General features: G+C 40.6%; 1 protein-coding gene across 1 annotated transcript in view; it reads right to left on the bottom strand.

Annotated features, from left to right (window-relative positions):
• ADAMTS18 (ADAM metallopeptidase with thrombospondin type 1 motif 18) overlaps positions 1-24,018 on the bottom strand; it is a 125,345-nt gene that overhangs the window by 60,322 nt on the left and 41,005 nt on the right. Inside the window, exons 4-6 of the mRNA XM_054579012.1 lie at positions 3,384-3,666; positions 1,010-1,203; positions 655-738 (exon numbers count right to left, since the gene is read on the bottom strand). Of these exons, the coding sequence (XP_054434987.1) occupies positions 655-738; positions 1,010-1,203; positions 3,384-3,666 (561 nt within the window). The remainder of the gene's footprint in view (positions 1-654; positions 739-1,009; positions 1,204-3,383; positions 3,667-24,018) is intronic.

Here is a 24,018-nt window from a genome sequence, read left to right as displayed (position 1 = left end):
TACAGTTTTAACATCAAAACACTACAAAGCAGTGAAGTGCCGTGAAATTTAATACTTTATTATATGTTCTGATTTTATAATTCACCCCATGCCTTTGTCTTGCACCTCACTCTAGTCAGTTCAGGGGCAGTTCAATATTCCTTGTTTGTTTGTTCTCTGTAGTACCCAGGAGGATGCTGAGGGCACAGTAGGTTTACTACAAGAATTTTCTGATGACATTTTTCAGAATATTTTTAAAATGTCCTTTTGCATATACCTGCTATTACCCAGCATATCTAACTTGCAAAATCCAATTAACTCTTCCATTTATTACCAAATGCCCCTTCCTTATGAAGCCTACATAATATGTATATTGTTATATATAATATAAGATTTATATTTTACAGTTGTATTGATATTATACATGCATATTCATCTTTTATGTGTCACTGTATATATAGATGCATATGTTATATACATTTATATATGAATAATTATTTTGTGATGTCCTAGTTATTTGAATACACAGCCCTATTAGATTGTACTCTCCTTGAGGGTAGGGTCAGCATATTTTCAAATTTGAATTTCTAATGACCAGTAAGTACAGGACTGGCACTTAGTAGGTGTTTAATAAGTGTATCCAGGATTAAGAAATAAATGAAGTTTGCCACTTACAGGTTCTTGTTCCAGAAGAATGAGGCTCACCACCACAATGTTTATATCGCTTCCAATGGTCCCATCTTTAAACAGGCTGGAAACCTGTTGGGACAATTGAAGTCAGAAATAAAATGAACAAATGTGAAAGTTGCCAAAACTGAGGAGGGGGCAAAACCAATGAAAAATATGGATATGTATAAAGGCTCTAACTGGACCAAATACATGTACAATGAAGCCAATTTCCTCAAAACTCCATTTTTTTCCCCAATAAAATTGCATGGCTACATCTGCTATTCAGCCCACACAAGGGACTCCTCTGCTCTCTAGCTGTTTGGAGAGCCAGGAGGGTTGGGGTCCGGACAGCCTCCCTTACCATGTTCATGACCGTGAGGATATATGTGGTGACATTGGCCTTGCCATGCTTGTCCACCATTTTCTTGTCTGCCACCACTAGGGTTTCCACATTTAGACCCTTTTGTGATTTTCCAGCTGATCTTCTGGGCCGCCCTGTGCTCCCGTATTCATCAAACCTGAGATAGGTGTCCTCGGTGGGAGGCTTGGGGGCATCTGCAATGAACAGCAGAGCATTTGGACAGGATATCAGTCCCAAATATGTGGGTGAGATATAAATCTAAACAAGGGGAGGAGAAGGACTAGAGAAGCGACTCTCCATCAGTCTACTGATAAGTGATGCCATCGGTGCCTGTCCCGGGCCTCTGCACCTCATTGGTGGTCGAGAAAGATTCATCCAATAGAGATTTGGATGGATGAATGCATGGGTGGGTGGGTGCGTAGATGCCTGTATGAGGTGAATGCTTGGGTGGGTGGGTGGATGGAGGGATTAACTCAAAAATGCTCTAATGAGTAAGAAGAGCTGTAATTCAAGTGGTCAAGAAAAATCAATTTAATGAGAATAGTTTTCAAAAATTTTTTTAAATGCTCATTTTATTTTATTACTAAAAAAAAAAAAAACCCTGCAGAGATAGAAATCATTCTTTGCATCTGAACTTATAATGACACTTTATATCTTCCTTCCTAAATAAAATTTAGAAATATATATCCTGTAGAACCCTGGCCATGTCTTGTACTCTTGTTTCAACACCAACTTTCACGTGGCACAAAATAAATGGTCAATCAGATCTTTGGCCTGATATTGACTTAGTTATTGGGGAAAGGGCATTATCCAGTTGATAATTAAAAGTATAAATACTTTGTGACAGGTAAGATGCGGGCACCACCTCAACAGCATAGATACCAGCCACGGCTTGTGGGCAGAGCCCTGGACGTGCCTGTTGGACCAAGGTATGGTCTCCTTAGTGAGTGGACTGTGACAAGTCCAAGGGTGGCTGGGAAGGAAAAGGGCATTTGGAGAGCTCAGGACAGTGTCCATGTAAAGTAATGTAGAATTATTTTGGTACTTTAACAACTGGCACAGTTATTATAGCGATGTCTACTCCCTATAGAGTGAAATTAAAAGAGCAGACCATTTAGAGGTAGATTTAAATCCTCAGGTTGGCAACATTGATAAAAGACCTTGAGTTTAGCTTTCATATCTCATTGCCACTGTGAATATTATTACAATTACAGTAATACAACTATTACTATAGACCTGTGCCAAATAGATGTCACTAAAAGAGGATATTTCAGTATCACTGCCAATGCAAAAACTAATTTAAATGGTATAAACACCGTCTTTCCTTATTGTTCCCAATCGAAATCTCAGTGACAGAGGTTCCCCTCCTCCAGGGGGCAGGCTGGGGTGGGGGGAACATCACTTGGTTGCCTGTCCAACTCACTTGCCGCTCATGGCTACTGAGCCTTTGGAATGTGGTTGGTGATAACGGAGAAAGTTAATTTTAAATTTAATTTTAATTTTAATTTAAAAAGCAATACTTGATTCAGTTGTTAAAAACCTTAGGCATGCTTGGAACAATGTGAACATATACATGGACTTTTTCAACCTTAAATGTTATGAAATCTAAAGATAGATCTTTTTTCTGATGAGAGTTTATTGTCTGAGTTGAAACTGTACTCTAAGTACAAAATAAATACTAGATTTCCAAAACTTAATATAAAAATAATAATTTGTTACAATGATGATATGTTAACATATCTTGTACTTCATTGGTTGAATAAAATATATTATTAAATATGTATTAATAAAATTAGTTTAACTATTTCTAAATTTTTTAAAATGTGGCTATCAGAACATGTACAGTTACATTTGGGGTTGGCATTATCTCTATTTCTATTGGGCACTGCTAGTCTAGAAATGCAGGAGGCTGTGCCTGGGTCAAAAGAGTGTGCCCAAGGGTCCAATCAGTTCGCTGCCGCCTCCACTCAGGGGCCGACAGTCTTGTTTCCTGGGAAGTTTCTCCTTCAAATCCTTAAAAGGAACACCCAACCACACCTGAGGATTTAATTCTTAATTCTTGAATTATCGGAAGACTGGGTACTTTTCTCACAAACACAGAGATAATATTGGAATCTGTAACTAAAATGTAGGAGGTGCTAAAAGAACAACAAAAAAGCATATAAAAATCTTCCTAGTTTATCCAAGAGACATGGAGTTGATCACCTAGTGTTTGCCTGACAGGGATGATGTCTGGCCTGTCTCCGAGACTAATTTCTGGGGGTGCTCAGTGTAGCCCCATTTCAATCTGCAAAGTCAGCACACCCAGTGGCTCTCAAGAAAACCCACCAAGGGCCCATACAAGGACAGAACAAGAAAAAGTTTCCTTACATACATTTCTTGCGTCGTCCACAAAAATGCTGCTTTTGCAACCTTCGATGGTGATGTTCTCTTTCTTGACTCTGATATGTGTCGGGAGTGTGTCTTGGGGTATGACCAGGGTAATTCTGGCTGGAGCCCGGGTAGCCATGGTAACGCTGGACCGTCTCCTCAGCGGTCCTTTTGTACAGTATGTGAGGATGGTGGCCTGCAAGTGAGCTGTAGTTGTGTTCCTGGGCCAGCAGCTGAGGTAAAGGCGAGATGAGGAATTCATTTCTTCGTGTCCTTATTAGACCTGACTAAAAAGCCAAACACAAAGGAAACGTTAATGATTCTAGGTTTGCCTTTTTCATGTGTCGATTTGCAGCAACTGTTTATGGGCCACGTCCTGTGTGCAGGCCCTGTGCTAAATGCTGGACACGTATGTCTCATTTTATCTGTACTGCTAGCAGTTGCAACTCTTACCATCCCGTTTTACAGATGAGGAAACTGAGGCTTAGATAGTGAGTGGGAAAACTAACACTGGCGCAGTGGGAAAGGAAAAAGAATCTTTCCCCTGTCTTTCTAGGTTCTTGGCTGAGATTACCCCTGTAATAAAAAAACAAGTTAACAGGAGAAAAACAAACAGATGTTTAATAACATGTATCCCTCCATCTATACGTGGGAGATAATACCCAGGAAAACTGAGTAACGCCTGGAAGTGGCCCAAGCCACCACCTTAAACCTGTTTCATGACAGGAGTGCCTCAGCCAAGAACCTAAAAGGTGTGAAGAGTTGGCAGAATAGAGCCAGAGAAGTCCCTGCAGGGGAGCCCCTTGCACGTCTTGCTCCTTGAACTTTTGGAAAGTTTTAACTTGGCAACATAACCTTGGGACTGAGCCAAATTGTCTTGTAAATAATTGTTTGTAAAACTAACAGGAAAGCAGACATCCTGACCACAAGGACTGTGGATTGTGGACTCCTCTTCTGAAGATAGACTCAGTAATCAGCCATGTGCAGCTAAAGACTAACTCAGCCTGTTCGCACCAGTAGAGGTGCCTTTCCTTTCTTCACGCGCTCATTTCCCTTTCACGTCTCACAAGCGCCCCTTGCCTCCCCCCGTAATCAGCACACAGCTCCACAGCCCGGGTGTCCGCCTGCATCTGTGCCCCGGGACTGCAACTCTGTCATCTTACACAAATGCTTGTGGCCTCTCACTTTGACTTTTTACTTTAAGGGTAATAAGGGATAAAGAGAAAAATGACTCTTCCTCCCCTACCCATGCTTGAGGGAGTTTGCACACACTTCTTGCCTCCCATCTCCTCCTCCCACACACTGGCTTGGCTCTCTGGGGCTCACTGCCTATGTCTCAGCGTAAACAGCCTCTTCTCAGACCCTGTTTAAAACAACCCTTCCCCCACTTCTAAATTATCTCAGGCCACAGACTATTTGCTTTCGTCTATCTTCAGCAAAGGAAACAAACAAAAGACATCCTTCCCCTGCGACCTCTGAGGTACAATTTCAATGTACACTCTACAATGGCATCCCTGGTGTGTGCCACACATGAGCAGCCAATCAATATTCATTAGTCTATAAACATTAGTCTGTAAACATACCAGCACCTCCCACCCCTCCCTTTACAGAACTCTGGGAAAACCAGAGTTGGGAAGTGACATGTTCAAATTCACTCAGAACTAAAAAATACACGGCTATGTGGGCCCAGTGTGTTTGTCCCCTTACAGGATGACAATTATTTTATGACTTTCTCAAAATGGAACTTTTCACTGCATTTGAGTTGCCTATCATTCTCCTGAGACAGGGAGAAAAAAGAAAGCTCCCCAACTGGCTAGTCCAGTTACGGCACTGAAGTGGTTTGAGCCTTTGATACGACTTTAACCAGTTAGCAAGTTACTAAGGCTGGAGGGCTTTCAAGGATAATTCACTTTTTTTTTTTTTTTCAAGAACAGTTTAATGTTTTCACTGTGTTGGGGACTGTAACTGGGGAGGGCCCTCTTCAGGGAATGGGGGGCCTGAATTCCGCCTGTGCTTCCAGCTGAGACGGGCTCACAGGGTGGCTGTGAGGTTTAAACCCGGTCCCAGGTGAGGACAAGCAGAACCATCTGGACCTGTGATCAAACGGCGGACAAAATCTGATGCTGTTATGCCGAGAGCACACCAACTGATAACGCCCTCCGTTCTCTCTGCAGCACACAATGCTAAGAAATTGAAATGTAATTTTTTGCCGTCTGTGTCTACAGATGTGGAAACGGTTTGAGTGACACTTGGACAGGCCTTCACACGTGGACACAGACTTTGAAAAAACAGTGTATGTTCAGGATTACCCACTGCTGAAGGGGGGAAATCTCTTCGCTTTGGGAGAAAAAACCCAAAAATATGTGTGTCAACAAAAACCTGTCATTTCCTGTCCGTTCACTGATATCATTATTACCATCAACAGGACTCACAATAGAAATATGATTTGGAAGATTTATGTTTTCCAGATCCCTATACCCAATAATCTTCCTTCAAAAACCTGAAACGCCCAGTCAACCTGAACTTCACCAGATACTGTCAATATCCCCAAAGTTTTCGCAGCCTGGTGAGAGAGGGGGTCATGAAGCTGATAAGAGCCACCAAGTATCTTGACTTCTGTAACCGTTAAGTGTCCCTTTCATCCTTTCCCTTATCTCCTGGGGAAGTTTATAATCCTCTCAGGTACTCAAGTCCCTGATTTGTAAACTAGGAATAATAATAGCACTTCCCTTAGAGGGTTTTTAGAGGTTAAATGAGTTAATATTTTAAGTGCTAAGAACAGTGCTTGGCACAGAGAAAATACTCAGTACATGTTTATTATTGTGATTATTATATTTGATTATTTGAAGGAACAAAGCAAAGAAGTCACGCCTTTTTCTAACAGTGTGTTTGTATTATAATTTCCCCCTTCAATTGGACCAGAAATTCTGAGAAGTGGCATAAATGTTCTTTCTGTTTACTGAGAAAAACAATGAAAGGACTCAACAAGGTTTTAAGACCTGAAGAGAGACAGATGAGTGCAATTCTTGCCAATGTAACTGAAGATAAACACAGAGGAGAAATCATAATTCCTTTTTCTTTTTTAGCCTTGGATTGTCGCTTAACCCAAAGATTCTATGTTTTACTTTTTATTTGTTTGTTGGGTTGTTCTGATGGGGTTGAGAAAGACAGGGGGCAGGTAGAAAGGAAATCGCTAGACAGCTCCTCTTCAATGACCCTATTTGGATCCAGAATGTCCATGGGTCAAAATGTTTAAATCCAGCTTTCATCTACCCTGAAGACCCAATCTCTTGTCCACCTGCTGTCTCCTGAGAAGAGGCAGCTTCATGGGGAAAAGAATACTTTTGATTTGTTTTAAAGAAATAAATGGATGGTTATTGCTGGGAGGACCAAAAAAAAGCAAAGTAGACTTTCTGGAAAATATGGCAGAATGCACCTGATTGTGGACTAGAGCTTCCATGCTGGCCACCAGCTTAGATGGACAGGTTAAGGCCCACCTCCTCCCAGTGAACACCTGAGCAAATCCCTCCAAGGCTGTTCAACAGCTGCTCCCTGAGCACTGTGCCTGGGGTGCATGCAGCTGCCTTATCCAGGCGACCTCTGACCTAGGCCAGGCAGGTAGGGTTTCCATGCACTCTCAGTCTCTATGGCTTTCTAAATCGCACTGATAGTGATGGATTAGAGGGGAAAAGGGTCCAAAATACTTGCTGCAGTAGTTCTTAAAAAGGCCTGGCTTTTTTTTTTCCTTCCCTAGCTTAGGATGTTCAGCTCCTTCTTCAAGTACTTCAGTAGGCACAAACCAACTATCCTTTTCTTGCACTTACTAACCAATCTTGGCTCCAAGACAGTATCAGCCAACATGGCTTTGACCACATGCAATGGTTTATGCTACTGACACAAAGATAAATCGTCTCAGTCCCTTCTTCAAAGCACTTAAGCTATTAGCTGTCTGTACTGGTCTAGATTATGCCATTCTGGTGTCTCTTAAGAGATATTAATAACATACTGATGAAACTTATTTATTTGGCTAATTAACAATATTTCCATTGAAATAAACTCTTAATTACTTCAACAGCCCAAGTCTCAGGAGACCAGAATACAGTGGCTCACAACTCAAACACTGGGCTGAGAGGTGTGAGCCAATGATGTCCAACATATGGCTGTGCCCATTCTCCAAAGGACATTTACTTCTGAAAAGCTCTATTTTTTAAACAATGCACTAATATCAAAATGGTTGGCGTGTTTACCACAGGTTATTATATGAATTTTAATATTAATTTCAAAAAAATTAAATCCACAAATGCTCATAAATACACTTTTTATAAGCAGTCAAAAATCTATGACTTAACACTTGTAAATTAATCCAAGTAGTTTAATCATGGCCAATAGACGTCTCTTGCCTTTTCTCTCCACCTTCCTTTGCTGCCCCCACCAAAAGGGGGAGTTGCTCACTGTTTTCCATGCACCAGGCAGTGTACGAAATATTCTACCTGCGGAATCTCATCTGACTCTCACGATCGTCCTGTTCGATAGCCACTCTTATGAAACCTTCCGTATGATACAGCCTTCCCACACCCTTAAATATACATCCCATTAGGATTCAAGGAAAGTTCCAGAAACACTGTATTGTATAACTAAAACTTACTAAGAGAGAACCTGAATGTATGTGTAAAAAATTCTTTTTAAAAGGGAAATATATGCCCTACCTAGTGTGGCTCAGTGGATTGAGTGCCGACCTGTGAACCAAAGGGTTGCCAGTTCGATTCCCAGTGTAGGGCACATGCCTGGGTTGCAGGCCAGGTCCCCAGCTAGGGGTGCGCAAGATGCAGCCACACATTGATGTTTCTTTCCCTCTCTTTCTCCCTCCCTTCCCCTCTCTAAAAATAAATAAAATCTTCTTTTAAAAAGGAAAATATATGAAGTGAAGAATGTGTTCATTAACTCAATGGGGAATGTCTTTTCATAATATAGGTAAATTTAAATCGTCACATTATATACTTTAAATATCTTACAATTTTGTCAATTATATGTCAATAAAGCTGAAAAAAAGAGAAAGGTTCCATAGAGGATATGACTGTTTTTTTGGCAAAGTAGGTTAACAGCTCAAATAACTGACTCTTAAGAACAAAACACTTCTGGGCTGGCTTAACATAAGTGCCAACCTGTCAACTCCCTTTTACTGCCATTTCCCATGGAAAGGAAAAACACTGAGAGACACCCATGAATCGGATCTTCTAGACATGAAGGTTGGGGTCAAGTGATGCAAAAATCAGAGCCATCCCTTTGGCTTCCCCTCTCAATTTTCATACAAGCCAGGGTATTCCACAGCGTCAGACACTGAGACACTTCTCCGTGGATCTGGAGAGAACCGGCTCAGCTGCCATCTGGGACGCGGCTGTGCGGGGCGTTACTAAGCTAGTTCAGACTCACCCTGCAATGCTCGGGTCTCACCCTTCTATTGCATGGCAGGTACGTACAGGCATGGCTGGGCTACTCTGCTTTGTGACAGCCAAGGCATGTTCTGTATGTCTGAGGTACTCAGCACATTTTTGGGAGAGGAATAAGTGAAACCCCATCTTCTCTGCCCCTCCAATAGCTAAATGTGCCCTGACAACCAACGAGGACAGATGTCAAAGCTTCATGGGCCTTTCCAGCAGTTTGGCCATGCAGACTTTCTATTCTAGGGAAGACTAAGGAAGACGCTCCTTGACAGTCTTCTGTCACACAATCCTCTTTGCTCCAGCCTTTCCTTGAGAATCAGATCATTTCAAAGGAAGCTTAAGGAAGGGCTTCATTTGGAAAACACATGACTGCCATAAAGGCTGTTGGTTAATTGTGAGGGACCAAGTCGAGATAGCTAGCGTGTCTGGATTTAATAGAAACCAGACTTTCCATGAACTTCACATGAGACCATGCAGCCAGCTTCTCCCCCTAGATCATTCCAGGCTTTGGTGCTGTGTCTGCTAATAACAGTCCTCCTTCGTCTCATGTCATGTCAACGTCCTCTGGAAGGGGGGTGAATGCTACACATCTGGGAGGAGACAGTCATAACCCATATCCATCGGGGCTGTGTTTTTAAATGTCAATTTCAGAACCCAAATTTGTGCTCCCGACCTCAAATTTCCATTTTCTCTAAATAATATCCTACTGAATGCAGTATTATGCGGTTAACAATGTTGACAAATTTCGACATACAATTGATCTCTTGAGCTCCTAACTCTGCCCTTCCCTGTGTTCTGACTCCAGTTTTGTCACGCATCACCCCAGCCCTAGAGTAAAGCAGTGGCCTCCTCTCTGATCTCCCTGTGGGCAATGCCTACCCTCTGTTGCTCTGAAGTTTATTTTTCTATAGCATCACTTTAAACAGGCCACATTCATGCTGACTTATTACAAGAGGAGTATGCAATATGGATTTCAAACAACACCGCAGTCCAGTTGAACCTAAATTCAGTCCCTAGTCGCCTCTCTATCCATCTTCTGCCCCTTTCTGCTAAGCTCCCGGTACTTGGACTCCTTTGTTGTTCCATCAACAGCACAGCCAACCTCTCGCCCCAGGACCTTTGTGATTGCTGTTTCCTGCATCTACAGCAGGGATTTGCAACCTGTGTGCCATGAGAATTTTAAAAACAGGCAATACCTGACTATTTAGTCAGGAGCACTAACCTCTTTTCCCTCAGATTATCAAATAAAAAATAAATGAAAACAGGCAACACAACAATAGCCATCCAGTGTGAATGAATCAAAATTATGCCTATTTTTTTTGTCAGATAAGGAAAAAATATAATATATTGTTTAGTGTGCTTCAGAATTTTAGTAATTAGTTTGTGTGTGCCATGAGATGAAAATGGTTGAAAATCACCAGTCTAGAATGTTTTTCCCCTGGATACCTCGCTGCGCTTAGATTTTTTGCCCAAAGGCCCACCTCTTCAAACCACCCTATAAACAAAGCAAACCCTGTCATTCTCCATGTCAGTCAGCTTCCTTTTTCTGTAGAGCCCTTATCTTTACTGGAGGTGCATCCTGTGCTGTTTGCTTGTGTGTTTCTTGTCCATCGCTCCTATTGACTCCATAAAACCTGGGCCTTTGTGTCTGTTTTGCTCATTTTCATAAGCCCAGCAATTTGGCGCATGGTAGGTGCTCTGCGAATATCTGTGGAATTAATGAACGAGCTTGAAGTAAGGTGAATGCTTGGTACCAAGAGAGACATAAGAACAAGCAAGACATTGATGCCTGCACTTAAGGACACTTTCATGGGAGACAAACATAACCAATTAATCAGATACATGATATCTTTTCCTGATTCATCATCCTGATTTACATGCTCCTTGAGTAGGCTTCGTTATCACCCTTTGCCACAGCACTTCTCAAAGGGGTCTTTTATCCTCTCTTCATGTAATGTAAATCCCTGCAAAGTGGAGATAGTGTTGTATTTGACTCAGGTGGCATTGGCATGACATTTTTTAAATCACTGTGAGTGAATGTGGGACTATACAGAATCCTATGGGAGTACAAAGTTAAGGCAGAATAATAATTCAAACTCTTATACAGAAAGGAACAGCAGAAGGTTTTGAAGGGAAGAGCCACAAGAACCAATTTGTTGTAGGAAACTGGTGGGACCCAAGTTGTAGACACCCTCTGCCACCTGTAAAGTGAAAGACAAACTAATTTGACACTATATTTTTCCTGGTATTATCATGAAATATGCCAAAAATTTAGACAAGACTAGAAAATTATATAATGAGCACACATTAGCTAACATCTAGTTTGTCAATTCTTACTATGTCATCTTTGCTTCAAATTTCTTTTTTGAAGAGCCTTGTTATTATAGATATAGGTGTTCAAATATGAAAATCTAAACTCTCAATATAAAGATAAATGGAAGCAAATGCTGTGTATAGGAATAATTAACATCATTAAAATATTCATACTACCCAAAGCAATCTATAAATCCAATGTAGTTCCTATGAAAATACCAGTGGTATATTTCATAGAACTAGAACAAATAATCCAAAAATTTATATGGAACCACAATAGACTCTGAACAGCCTCAGTAAACTTGAGAAAAAAAGAACATGTTAGGGGTATCCTACTGTCTGATATCAAACTATACTATAAGGCCATTGTAACCCAAATAGAATAGCACTGGCATAAAAACTGACATATAAGTCATTGGAAAAGAAGAGAGCCCAGAAATAAACCCACACCTATATGGTCAATTATTTGACAAAGGAGGCAAGAACATATAATAAGGTAAAGACAGTCTCTTCAATAAATGATGTGGGGAAAATTGGACAGATAGAAGCAAAAAAAAAAAAAAAAAAATGAAACTAGACCATCTTCTTATACCAGATAGAAGAATAGACTAAAAAAATTAATGACTTAAATGTAAGATTCAAATCCATAAAACTCCCAGAAAAAAACATAGGCAGTAAAATCTTTGCCATTTCTCTTAGCAATATTTTGTTTCTGCTATATCTCCTCAGACAAGGGAAACAAAAGAAAAACAAATGGGACTATATCAAACTAAAAAGTTTTTGTACAGCAAAGGGTACCATCAACAAAACCAAAAGAAAATCTACCAAATGGGAAAAGATACTTGCCAATGATATATCAGATCCAAAATTTATAAAGATCAACTGAACACTGAAAACAACAAAGACACCAATTACCAAATGGATAGGACCTGAACAGACACTTCTCCAAAGAAGACATACTGGTGGCCAATAGACATATAAAAAGATGCTCAACATCACTAATTGTCAGAGAGATGCAAATTAAAACCATAGTAATATATTACCTCACACCTGTCAGAATGGCTTTCACCAGTACATCAACAAACAACGGTTGGCGAGAATGCGGAGAAATGCACTTTGGTGGGAATGCAGATTGGTGCCGATACTGTGGGAAACAGTATGGGGAGTCCTCAAAAAATGAGAACTAAAACTGCTTTATGATCCAGGGATTCCACTTCCAGGTATATTTCCAAAGAAACCCAAAACACTAAATTGAGAGAATATCTGCACCCCTATGTTCTTTGAAGCATTATTTACAACAGCCAAGATATGAAAGCAACCCAAGTACCCATCAATAGATGAGTGGATAAAAAATGCTGTGGTACACATATGCAATGGAATATTACTTAGCCATGAAAAAGAACGGAATCTTACCATGTGGGGCAGCGTGGATAGAGCTAGAAGGTATGATGTTACATGAAATAAGTCAGTCATAGAAAGACAAATACAACATAATTTCACTTATATGTGGAATCTAATGAACAAAATAAACAAAACTGAAACAACACTCACAGACACAAGAGAACAGACTGATGGGCTGCTGGTGGTGGGGGAAGGGGAGGTTGAGGAACGGGTGAGAGAGGTGAAGGGATTAAGGAGTATAAATTGGAAGTTACATAGAATGTAGTCAATAATATTGCAATAACTATGTATGGGTCCAGGTTGGTACTGTAAATATCAGGGGAAATACTTTGTAAATTATGTAATTGTCTAACCACTATGCTGTACACCTGAAACTAATACAAAATAGCACTGAATGTAAACTGTTACAGAAAAATATAATTAAAAAAGAAAAAAGAAACTCTCAGTATCAAATCAATTATGGTAAATATTTTCATATAAGATTAGTATCCCTTGCTATCAAAACTCTAACTCCTTGCTATCTGAAAATCAATAATCAATACGTTATTGTTGTCTATTGCTATTTAAATTCTCACTATCCAAATGTATTTGGTTCCTGAGTTTGGAAAGGAAGGAATTTCTGTAGTTGGCTTAATATACCTTTGCCGAAAGTAGTGATATTTCTAGGCGGAACAGCTGACATGGGTCCTGTGGCTCAGCTGGAGCTGCATAAATAGTGTCTGTTCCATTTGTAAGATGCTGGAGCAATTGGTTTTGAAATACACGATGCTCCTCCATTTACAAGGCTGCTGCCTGCTGGTGTACAACATCAGGAAGACATATGTTTATACTTGTGTCTGTAGTGGTGATGGCTTATGTCAAGCCCTCTATCCTACCTTGCCCTGCCTACCTTGGAACTGACAGCATTCATTTTAAAAAGGACAGCTGGAGCGGGAAGCCACGCCAGTAACCAGCTGTGAGCGACGTGATGAGGTTTACCACGTGGCGCCCGCCCATTGGGCAGCTGCACCGAGGGCCTAGGTGACTGACTGGACCGCCTGAGCCCTCCCAGGCGCGGAGTGGAAGAGTCAGGGACGAGCACCATGTTGGAAACAGCTGGTCCCAATTGCCCTCAGTTATTTCTCCTTCTCCTGCCCCTCCTCACTCCCTGCCTTAAGGTAAAACCAAGGAAAATAATCATAGGATTATGGGATGTTAGCAATTATGTACTTCATCCCCCTGATTTTACAGAGAAAGAAAATGGGATCCAGAAAGAACAAAGCAATTGCCCCAAGTCTCACAACTGCTTAGCAGCAGATCATTCTTGCCTAGCTTTCTGTTTTCTCACCTACTTAATGAACAGATTGGGCTTAATAATTTAAGGGCCCATCTACTCCTCTAATTCTATTCTTTTTAGGAGTGGAAATGACGTGCAGGTTATTTCCTCTCATGCAAAACACAATTTCTGCCCAAGACGGCAAGCTCACATGACAGCCTGGTATACACGTAGCAATAAATGTTTCTTGATGGTGCTGCGTAGCGTCAGAACCCAGTTAGGGGCCTCAGAGCCTGACTTCAAACTGGCTGAATATCAAGTTTAAAGATGTAGATACCTGTTCCCAACTCAGACCTTCACAGAAGAAATTTCTAGAAAGCCAGTCTTCTAGAATAGACTACAAACAAAGGCCTGCGGGCCCAGCCTAGCCCTTGGCAGGATTTTCTTCCCCACCCCAGCTTTACTGAGCTATAACCAACAAATTAAAATTGTATATATTTAAGCTGTATATTATGCTCCCATATATGTACACATTGTGAAATGATTACCAAAAATAAAACTACTTAACATATCTATACGGTCACGTATTTGCCGCATATTTTACATATGTGATGAAGATATGTAAGATCTACTCTCAACACAGTTCAAGTATACAACATAGTATTACTTTTATTTATTGTATGTATTTTTAGAGAGGTGGACGGGAGGGAGAAAGGGAGAGAAACATCGAGGCGTGAGAGAGTCATTGACTGGTGGCATCTCACAGTTGATGTCCCCTGGGCCCGCAACCCAGGCCTGTGCCCTGACCAGGAATTGAACAGGAAACCTTTTGCTTTGTGGGATGACACCCAAACCAACTGAGCCACACCAGTCAGTGCACAACACAGCATTATTAACTGCAGTCACCAAGCGACCCGTGAGATCTCCAGAACCGATTCATCCTGTACTGCTGAAAGTCTGTGCCTGTTGACCAGCATCTCTCCACTTCCCCACCCTTCAGTCCCTGGCAATTACCGCTCTACTCTCTCAGTCTGTGAGTGTGACTTTTTTAGATTCCACAAATAAGTGAGATCATGCAGTATGTGTCCTTCTGCCTCTGACTTATTTCACTTAGTAAAATGCTCATCCTTGTTGTTGCAAATGTCAGGATTTTCTCCTTTTTTAATGGCTGAATAATAATCTATTGTACATGTATACAGCATTGTCTTCATCCACTCATTTGCTGACAGGCACTTCAGTTGATCCCGTATCTTGGCTAATGCTGCATTGAACATGGGAATCTGCATGAGATCCTGATTTCATTTCCTTTGGATCTATAGCCATAAGTGAAATTGTTGGGTTATACGGTAGTTCTATTGTTTTTTTTTTTTTTGAGAAATCTCCATACTGTTTTCCAAAATGAATGTACATTCCCACCAACAATGTTCGACCACCCTTCCCAATACTTATCTCCTCCTGCCTTTTGTGTAATATGTTCTAATGGGTGTCAGGTGATGCCTCACTGTGGTTTTGACTTCTATTTCCTTGTTGATTAGTGATGCTGAGCATTTTTTCATATCCCTTTTTGGCCATCATACGCCTTCTTTTGAGAATGTCTATTCAGGTCCTTTGCTCATTTTTTAAATCAGGACATTTATTCTCTTGCTATTGAGTTCCTTATATATTTCAGATATTAACAATTTATCAGGTGTACAGTGCACAAATATTTTCATTCCTTTTATAAGTTGTCTTTTCACTTTGTTGATTGTTTCCTTTGCTGCACGGATGCTTTTCAGTCAGATGCAATTCCATTTGTCTATTTTTGCTCGCATGTGTTTTTGGGGTCACATCCAAAAGTTCATTGCTCAGACCGATATCAAGAAGCATTTCCCCTATATTCTATTCTTACAGTTTTACAGTTTCCAGTCTTTTGTTGAAGTCTTTAATTCACTGAGCTTAGCTGTTATGAAGGTTTTTCATGTGTGAATGGTGTTCCAGATTGACGTTTCTACGAGGGGACAAGCTCTGGAAACTTCTACTCTACCACCTTGTGGACATCGCTCCCGGTTTGGAGTTTTGTTGTTCAACTCTGTGTTAATGTTGTGTTTTTTTTTTCCTCATATAGGAATTTGAGGCCAATATTGTCATTTCAATTTTTCAAGAGAAGTCAGAAATTCTGTTTTGTATATACAATGACTGGGCATCAGCTAAGGCTGCCCCCAAAGGACAGGGCATGTGCTCCAGTTCATCCCAGTGCCCACCGCTCCCCACCGTCCCCCGTCCCTCACTACATTACTCGCCTGTTGCCTGTGGACATTTGGCTTTGTGCCCTCTGCCCTAATTCAACCCTATATTTGATGCATTGCTTTTTATAAGAGTTACGTCTTATCAGAGACATTTCTTTTTCCTTCTTTTTTTTTTTTTTGTGCCAGATGGCTGAGCACAGTGTTAACTCCACAAATGTAATTACTGAACAAAAAGTATCTGGATAAGAATGAAGAGGCTATATTGAGCATAGGGAAAAAGAATTGGGATTTGGAATCTGGGCTTAGATTCAAGTTCTGACTACACACCTTAAAATCTTTGCAACCTTGGACCATTTGCTTTCCTCTCTTGCCCCGCCCCCAGCGTTAGTTTCCTCACCTGTAAAATGAGAATGACATTTTATTTTTTTAGCATTGTTTGGGATTATCTCAGGTAAAGCACACTTTGGTGACAGGCATTCATTAAGAGATTAATAAATGATCACCGTTTGCATGGGGCTGGTGGATAAACACAGCTTTCTTAGAAGGTTGCAACAGAAGCGGTGTTTATTTACCTCGAAGTCTGGTAGTTTGCAAATACTTGGGTGCCTTCATGCAGAAACAAACTACAGAAGCCTGCAAATGGGTAAACATTTCTGTTCTGTGAACCGAACTGGCCTTCTGTAGCATCCAAGTTACTACTCCAAACAGATGCTGGGGATGGAGGAGGGGAGCCTGGGGGCAGAAATAGCAGAGGACCATTTGCATTAAATTAAACTAATATCCTGCATCCAGATTCAGCTTCAGAATGACATAAATAAGATAGGATGTCAGGCCAATGCATATGCTGTTAACTCGTTAACATATAACAGGGGGATTAATTAAATATGTGTGGGGATTTCCAAGTTTTTTCCTCAGGCTTTCATAGTTTCCTTGGCTTATCCAACTGTCATGCAAGCTCTCTTCCCACTACAAGCACAGTGTGTGTGGCAGGAAGACGAGAGGTAGCTTTCTTGCCAAATGTTGGGTCACTTCCATCTGATGTCAGTAGTTACATATTAGTCTGCCACGGGTCATGGGTCAGTTTACAAAGTTACTCAAAATGTCAGACGGCTCTGGCTGCACTTGTCCAGGGTAAGTTGTCCTTCAAACCAAGTCTGTGTCGGCTTCCTGATTACTGATAAAAACAGCCAACTAGGTGCTTGGAAACAGCCTCAAAGCGCACTAGTCAGTCAAGTGCGTACACAGGAAGACTGCTCCATCCCAACTCAGCTGCTCCTGCTTCATACGCTGACTGCAATTTACTCCCCAGCTCGTTCATTTATTGGAGTGTAAAGCATTTGAAAGTGGATTGCTTTTACTATCACGTCTCCTTTAATCAGAGATTTCAGGCTGCATATCAGTGGTTTACCATATTCACACTAAGAAAATCAGCGGCAGGATGTTGAGTTCTTTAGCTTCAGCCAGAAAAAGTTTTGTTTGATTCTATAACCATAGGTGAGATAACATGTGTACTGAGGTTACAGCTAATATCCTTCATTGATCCATCAACAACGAAGACTGTGTGTGAAACTGTGACTTTGCTATCCAATCAGTTGTTTACTTAACTACTGACGGCGGCCCCCTGCTGTGGACCCATCCACACAGCTCCAGTATGAAAGACAGTGCCTGCTCTGATACTCTCTCTGACTCCATCTCTCACCACTACACCCTCCCCCACCCCACCCTTTAATACTCTCTAAGCAGGGAGGTCTTTCTGCTGTTCTTTAAACTTGCCAAACCTGTTTGGGGCTTTCTCCAGGGGGAACGCTGTAAACCCCAAGCTCTCTGTAAGGCTGACTTCACCTTCTCAGAAAGGTTCTCCCTGACCATCTCATTAAATAAAAACACCGCCTTCTCCCCTTCCCCCCACCATCATGACTGTGGGCAGCAATGTGGTCATGCCACCGATGGGAACCAAATGTCTGGGTTCAAGTTCTTGCTCCGCTATCTGTGAGAGCTGCGATCTTGGTTGAGTTACTTGACCCTTTGTGCCTCAGTTTCCTGAGGATAAGCACATAGGCTTGTGCTGAGCATTAAAGACATTAATACATGTAAACCACTTAGAATAGTGTCTGACAGACAGTGAGTGCCTGGCTGGCCTACTTCATTTGCTGCTTTCCTACCTGAAAGTATTGTGTTTTTTGACTGGAATGATTATCTTTTCCCAGGAGCATGTGGGGTAGCAGAGAGGAGGAACCTTGGATGTTCTTGTCCTGTTTTTTAAATCCCCGAGTCATGTCTGATGCTTTTGTGACAAGATAGCAGCCACTAAGGAAGCGGCTGGCAGTCACCTAAGTAAAGAAGTCATTAGGTGGAGAACCAGGGATGTGGTTCAATAAAAATAAAATCGAGAGCATCCCAAACTTTGTATTGTCTAGTTCCACAAAATGTATATAAAATTACAGCCTATATAGAGAGTGAGGTTTTAATTTGTTACTTTTGCAAGGGTAGGGAGGGTGGTTCTGGAAAACTCCCCACATGAGAGCATATGACAGTCGAATTGACTCAATCAACAGATATTGAATATTTATAATGGATTAGGCACTGGCCTAGGCCCTGGGGATAAGGCATGAAACAGTTCTCGCCCCTTGTGCCCCGGGGCGCCCAGGAAGACCAACCGCTAGGCAGACATCACAGGACAGCCTTCTTTCGCCCTCACCACCCCCAACCCTCCCCAGGAGCTTGGGAGATCACGGAAAGGGCACCTAACAAATTCTTAGAAAGGCTTCTCAGAAGAGGGAATATCTAAGCTTAGTCTTTAATGAGGCTGGTGTCAGCCAGGTGAACAAGGGGCGGGGGTGAGTGGGTATCCAGGTGAGGGAGCAAAGGTGAAAGAGAAGGAGAGGCTGGCTGCCTGCAGCTATTTGATTTGTCAAGCGTGGAATGGTTATTTGCACTGGCATGCATATGCTTCTGAGAGTAGAAAGTGGCAGATTTTTAAAAGCTCTAAATACTAAAAAGATAATGTGTACCCACATGTAATTCCAGATAAAAACATCATTAGTAAAACTTACATTCCTTGACACCAAAATAGCCAGAGCTTCATGACTTGTAAAGCAAAACAGCCATTGTGTTCATTAAAGCTAAAGACTTTTGAGTTTTATCCTGAGAAAATGGAGAGTCATCAGGGATTTATGTGAGCAGAGTTAATGTGGCTGCAACACGGAGGAAGAATTGATTGAAAGGAAGACAAAAATCGAGACTAAGAAATCCAGCAAAGACTAGTGCTCAGGTTTCTGCCAAAAAGAAAAAAGAAAAGAAAAGAAAATGGCAATAGAGGCTAAGTAGTAATGGTAAAGGTGGAATGAAGTACACAAATTAGAGGAAAAGAAGGTAGGCTTACAATGGTTTAATTATTGGGTATGAGTAATTAAGGTAGGTACTCAGATCTCTTTTGTAGGCAACTGGATAGATCAAAAATGGAAAGAGCCTATGGTTTCATTTTTGTCACCCAGCCTGCTGACTTCCTATAGACAACCCCTTCAACCCATCAACTCTGTTATTGCCCAATATGGTAGCTACTGGCCCCATGTAGCTATTTATGTTTAAATTTAACTCGTTCCAAGTTCTCATTAGTCACTTGTTTCTAGTGGCTACCATAATGGACAAGCAGAAAGTTGTACTGGCTGCATCACGCTACCATCCTTCCATCAACTTTAATAAATTGCCCTTGATCCCACACAGTTATGTTTTGTTTTCCTTTTTAAACTAAAAGATGTCAAGCTACTTCTAAGATGGGAATTTCTATCTACTTACAGGCATAAATTAAATGTCACGACACACATGCATTTAGAAGAGAAAGGAGGCAGGATTAGAAACCAACCCATCATGATTCCACAGTCTTAGGTAAGATTAAAAGAGGCTTGGCGCAAACAAGCTAGAACCCAGTAATGTCAAACACCAAGTAATTATGTGGGTGTTCCTGATAAAGTACCAACAGCCAGCGGGGAGGGGGAGCAGTCAACAGTAAGGTTCTGTTGACCTTCCTTTTAATATCTGCAAAGAGCCTTGTGAACAACCTATAATCTGTAGGGTTTTAAAAATAAGGAAAATTAAATATCTGAAAACAATAAAAAAACAACAACCCTACAACAGCTGTATTTGGTTTCAAGCAGAACAGAAAGAAGAGGTGTTATTTTCTTCATGCAGGCAAGCAGGCAGGGAGACCCAGGAGTTCACTTCTGATCAGATGATAACATCATTTTCTGAGTTTTCAAGCAGCCACACATCTACATCCCGGGAGACGGTGGCTTGGTGATTTGGGCACAATGTAATTCCTATTGCTATTAACTAAGAAAACTGTTCCATCGACCACTTATGTTCTCAGCAACTTCAGTACCAGAAAAAGAGTCCCTTCCAGGATACCAAGTCATTGTATAGGAAACTGAACAAAAATAATGAGAGTCATTGAATCAAATTTTGGCCCATATACTGGGTGCCAGGCATAACTGGTAATATTATGGGAAAGAAAACAATCAAGGTCAAATGCTATCACCTAGCTCCTCTGCTCAAAACTCTTGGGTAGCTCTAGTCCAGCTCTTAAAGATTAAAAGTCACAGTGCTTGTCATGGTCTACATGGGGTTGTCATGTTAACTTTATGATTTGCATGATCTGAAGTCATCGTTCTTCTTTGACTTCACTTCCTATTGCCCATCTTTCACTAAATGAGCACCCGCTATACTGGTCTAATGGCTGTTCTTAAATATGCCAAGTATAATGCTCCTGCGTAGGGCCTTTACCATGAGTAAGTTCTCTTTATTCTGCCCAGAGCACTCACCCCTACCTGCCTTACACCCACATTTCCTTCCTGCTCACATGTCACTTTTGGTGAGATCTTCCATACCCTCTGTATGAAATTCTCACCCCACTCCTCTCCAGCCTATCCCCCTGCTTTGCATTCCTTCATAACACTTTACCAGGTGATAGATTATAAATGTGTTTGCTAATGGTCCATTTCCTCCCACTACAGTACAGGTTCCAGGAGGGCAGTGACTTCAATTTGTTTTGCTGTATTCCCAGTGCCTAGCCTGGCACAGACTGGGCATGAAAATTACTTGTTGAATCAATGAGTACCTCCATCCTTGTTGAATGAATGAGTACCTTTTTATGCCCGACATTGCAGATCCCTCTGCATTTAGTACTGAAATCATATCTTTTTGATATAATAATAACAATGTATTTCATTTACTACTGAGTTTAACCAGACATTAGATCAAAGTATAAATGTAAACTATTACATCCTTTTTTATGCTGGCTCAATGAGTGAACTGGTAAGGAAACTTTTATAATGTGGAGTGCTCATAGCATTTAAAAAAATAGAGAAAGGTGTCATTAAAGAGGTAAAAGGACCAGAATCAGGAATTGATGGGTATTAGAGAAGGGGTAGTGGTAGTGTGTTGATCATGATTTCACCAAAAGCCACGTTTCTAAAGACAGCATTTAAAGCACTTTAAATCTGAAAGGGCTCCTTTCTGGCCAAGATGAAAGAACAGGTAAATGCTGTGTTCACCTCGTCTCATGACCACATCAAAATTACAATGAAATCATAGAATACCATAATTGAAAACCATCTGAAGACTAGATGAATAGAATGTCTATAACTAAAGATATAAAGAAGAAGCCACATCAAGACTGGTGGGAGAGGTAGAGATGCAAAAGGGGCAGAACCCACACCCATGGGAAGGTGATTAAGAATCAAGAGGGATATTAGCTTTGTAGGTCTACCTTGAAGAGCAAGGAGTCCCAGCCTCATAGTAGGCTCCTCAGCCCAGGACATCAGTGCCATAAAGAAGAGTCTCCCATAATATCTGGCTGTGGAAACAAACCTTGATTATGTCAAAATGAGATGGAAGGCTGCTAAAGACCCAGGCACTGCAAGTCTTAAAGAGCCAGTGCATGGACTTGCTTACCGACAAACACACTAAATCTGGACCAGCACTGGGGCAACAGCTTGAAAAGTGCCAGAGACATACAGGGAGAAAATGAATTGATGACCTTCAGGGTGAGGGCCAGAGGGGCAAGGGTCAGGGCAGCTCTCTCCAAAAAGTAGACACAAGCAACCCACACAAGAGGCAACTCTGGAACACCTGGCTCAGGTGAAGAGGGAGACTACATCATAGGCTTCACCGGAAGCTTTCTACATAAGGCCATTGTGCCACACCTGGGAGACATAGCAGATCTACCTAGTATGCATAAACAAACACATGGAGTCAGCCAAAACAAAGAGAAAAAGAAACATGTCATAAATGAAAGAATAGGACAAAACTCCAAAGGAAAAACTAAATAAAACTGAGATAAACAATCTACCAGATACAGAATTCAAAACAATGGTTATAGGATGCTCAATGAATTTAGGGTAAGAATAGAAGAACTTAGAAATTTGACAAAGAGATAGAAAACATAAAAAAGGAGAGAACACATAAAAAATCAGAAATAAAGAATACAATAACTACCAATAAAATATATTAGAGGGAATCAACAGCATATTAGATGAATCAGAGGATTGAGTCAGTGATCTGTAATACAAGGTAGCAGAACATACCCAATGGAAACAGTAAAAAGAGAAAACAATTTTAAAAAATAAGGACAGTTTGAGGGACCTCTGGTACAATACCAGGTGTACCAACATTGCAACATAGGGGTACCAGAAGGAGACAGGGAGCAAGATATTTAAAACCTACTTGAAGAAGTAATGACTGAAAAATTCATTAACCTGGCGAAGCAGACAGACATACAAGTCAGGAAATGGAGAAAATTCCAAACAAGATAAAACCAAAGAGGACTACACTAAGACAAATCGTAATTAAAATACCAAAGGTTAAAGACAAAGAGAGAGTCTTAAAAAAAGAAACAAGAAAAAATGCACTCTGTTACATACAAGGGAGCTCCCATAAGACTGTCAGTTGTTTTCTCAAAAAAAACTTTGCAGGCCAGAAAACAGCCACAAAATATTCAAACTAATGAAAAGTTAAGACCTACAACCAAGATTATACAGCAAGGCTATCATTTCCAACTGAAGGAAAAAGGAAGAGTTTCCCAGTACAAAAAAAAAGTTTTTTGTCACTAAACCACTATTACAAGAAATGTTAAAGGGACTTCCTTTTACTTAAAAAAAAAAAAATTAAAAAATTATGAATAAGAAAACATAGGAAAGAAAAAATAATGAATGACAAAGGCAAATACTTAGTAAAAGCAGTGGATCAACCAACTATAAAGCTAGTTCAAGGTTAAAAAGCAAAATAGGAAGATCTTGGGTAATTACAATGACAAATGAAGGGAAACACACACACACACACACACACACAACACAATCACAAACACAGTAAAAAAAATAATGACCAAAAATAAAAGTGGAGGGGGAATACTAAAAACTGTTGTGGTTAAAGTGGTGTTCAAACTTACGTGACCATCAACTTAAAATAGACTGCTATAAACAAGCTTGATATTAATGAAGCACATGGTAACAGCAAACCAAAAATCTACAAGAGATATACAAGAAATAAAGAGAAAGAAATCCAAACACAACACTATAGAAAGACATCAACATATAAGAGAAGAGAGGAAAAGAATAAGGAACAAAGAACTACAAAAACAATAATAAAAATTAATTAAATGTCCATAGCTATGTATCTATCAATAATTACTTTAAGTGTAAATAGACTAAATGCTCCAATGAAAAGTCATAGGGTGGCTGAATGGATAAAAAACCATGACCCATACATAGGCTGCCTACAAGAGACCCACCTTGGATTAAAAGATACACACAAACTGAAAGTAAAGGAAGAGAAAAAGATATTTAATGCAAATGGAAATTCTAACAAAGCTGAATTAACAATAGTTATATCAATCAAATAGACTTTAAGGGCTGTAACAAGAGACAAAGAAGGGCATTTCATAATGATAGAGAGACAAATCCAACCACAGGGATAATTCTTATAAACATTTATGCACCTAAATATATAAAG

This window comes from Pteronotus mesoamericanus, unplaced genomic scaffold (genome assembly GCF_021234165.1).
Source record: "Pteronotus mesoamericanus isolate MK-2021 breed Mesoamerican mustached bat unplaced genomic scaffold, CSHL_Meso_final contig_52, whole genome shotgun sequence".
Taxonomy (NCBI): Eukaryota; Metazoa; Chordata; class Mammalia; order Chiroptera; family Mormoopidae; genus Pteronotus; species Pteronotus mesoamericanus.
This window is presented reverse-complemented; position numbering and strand designations above follow the sequence as displayed.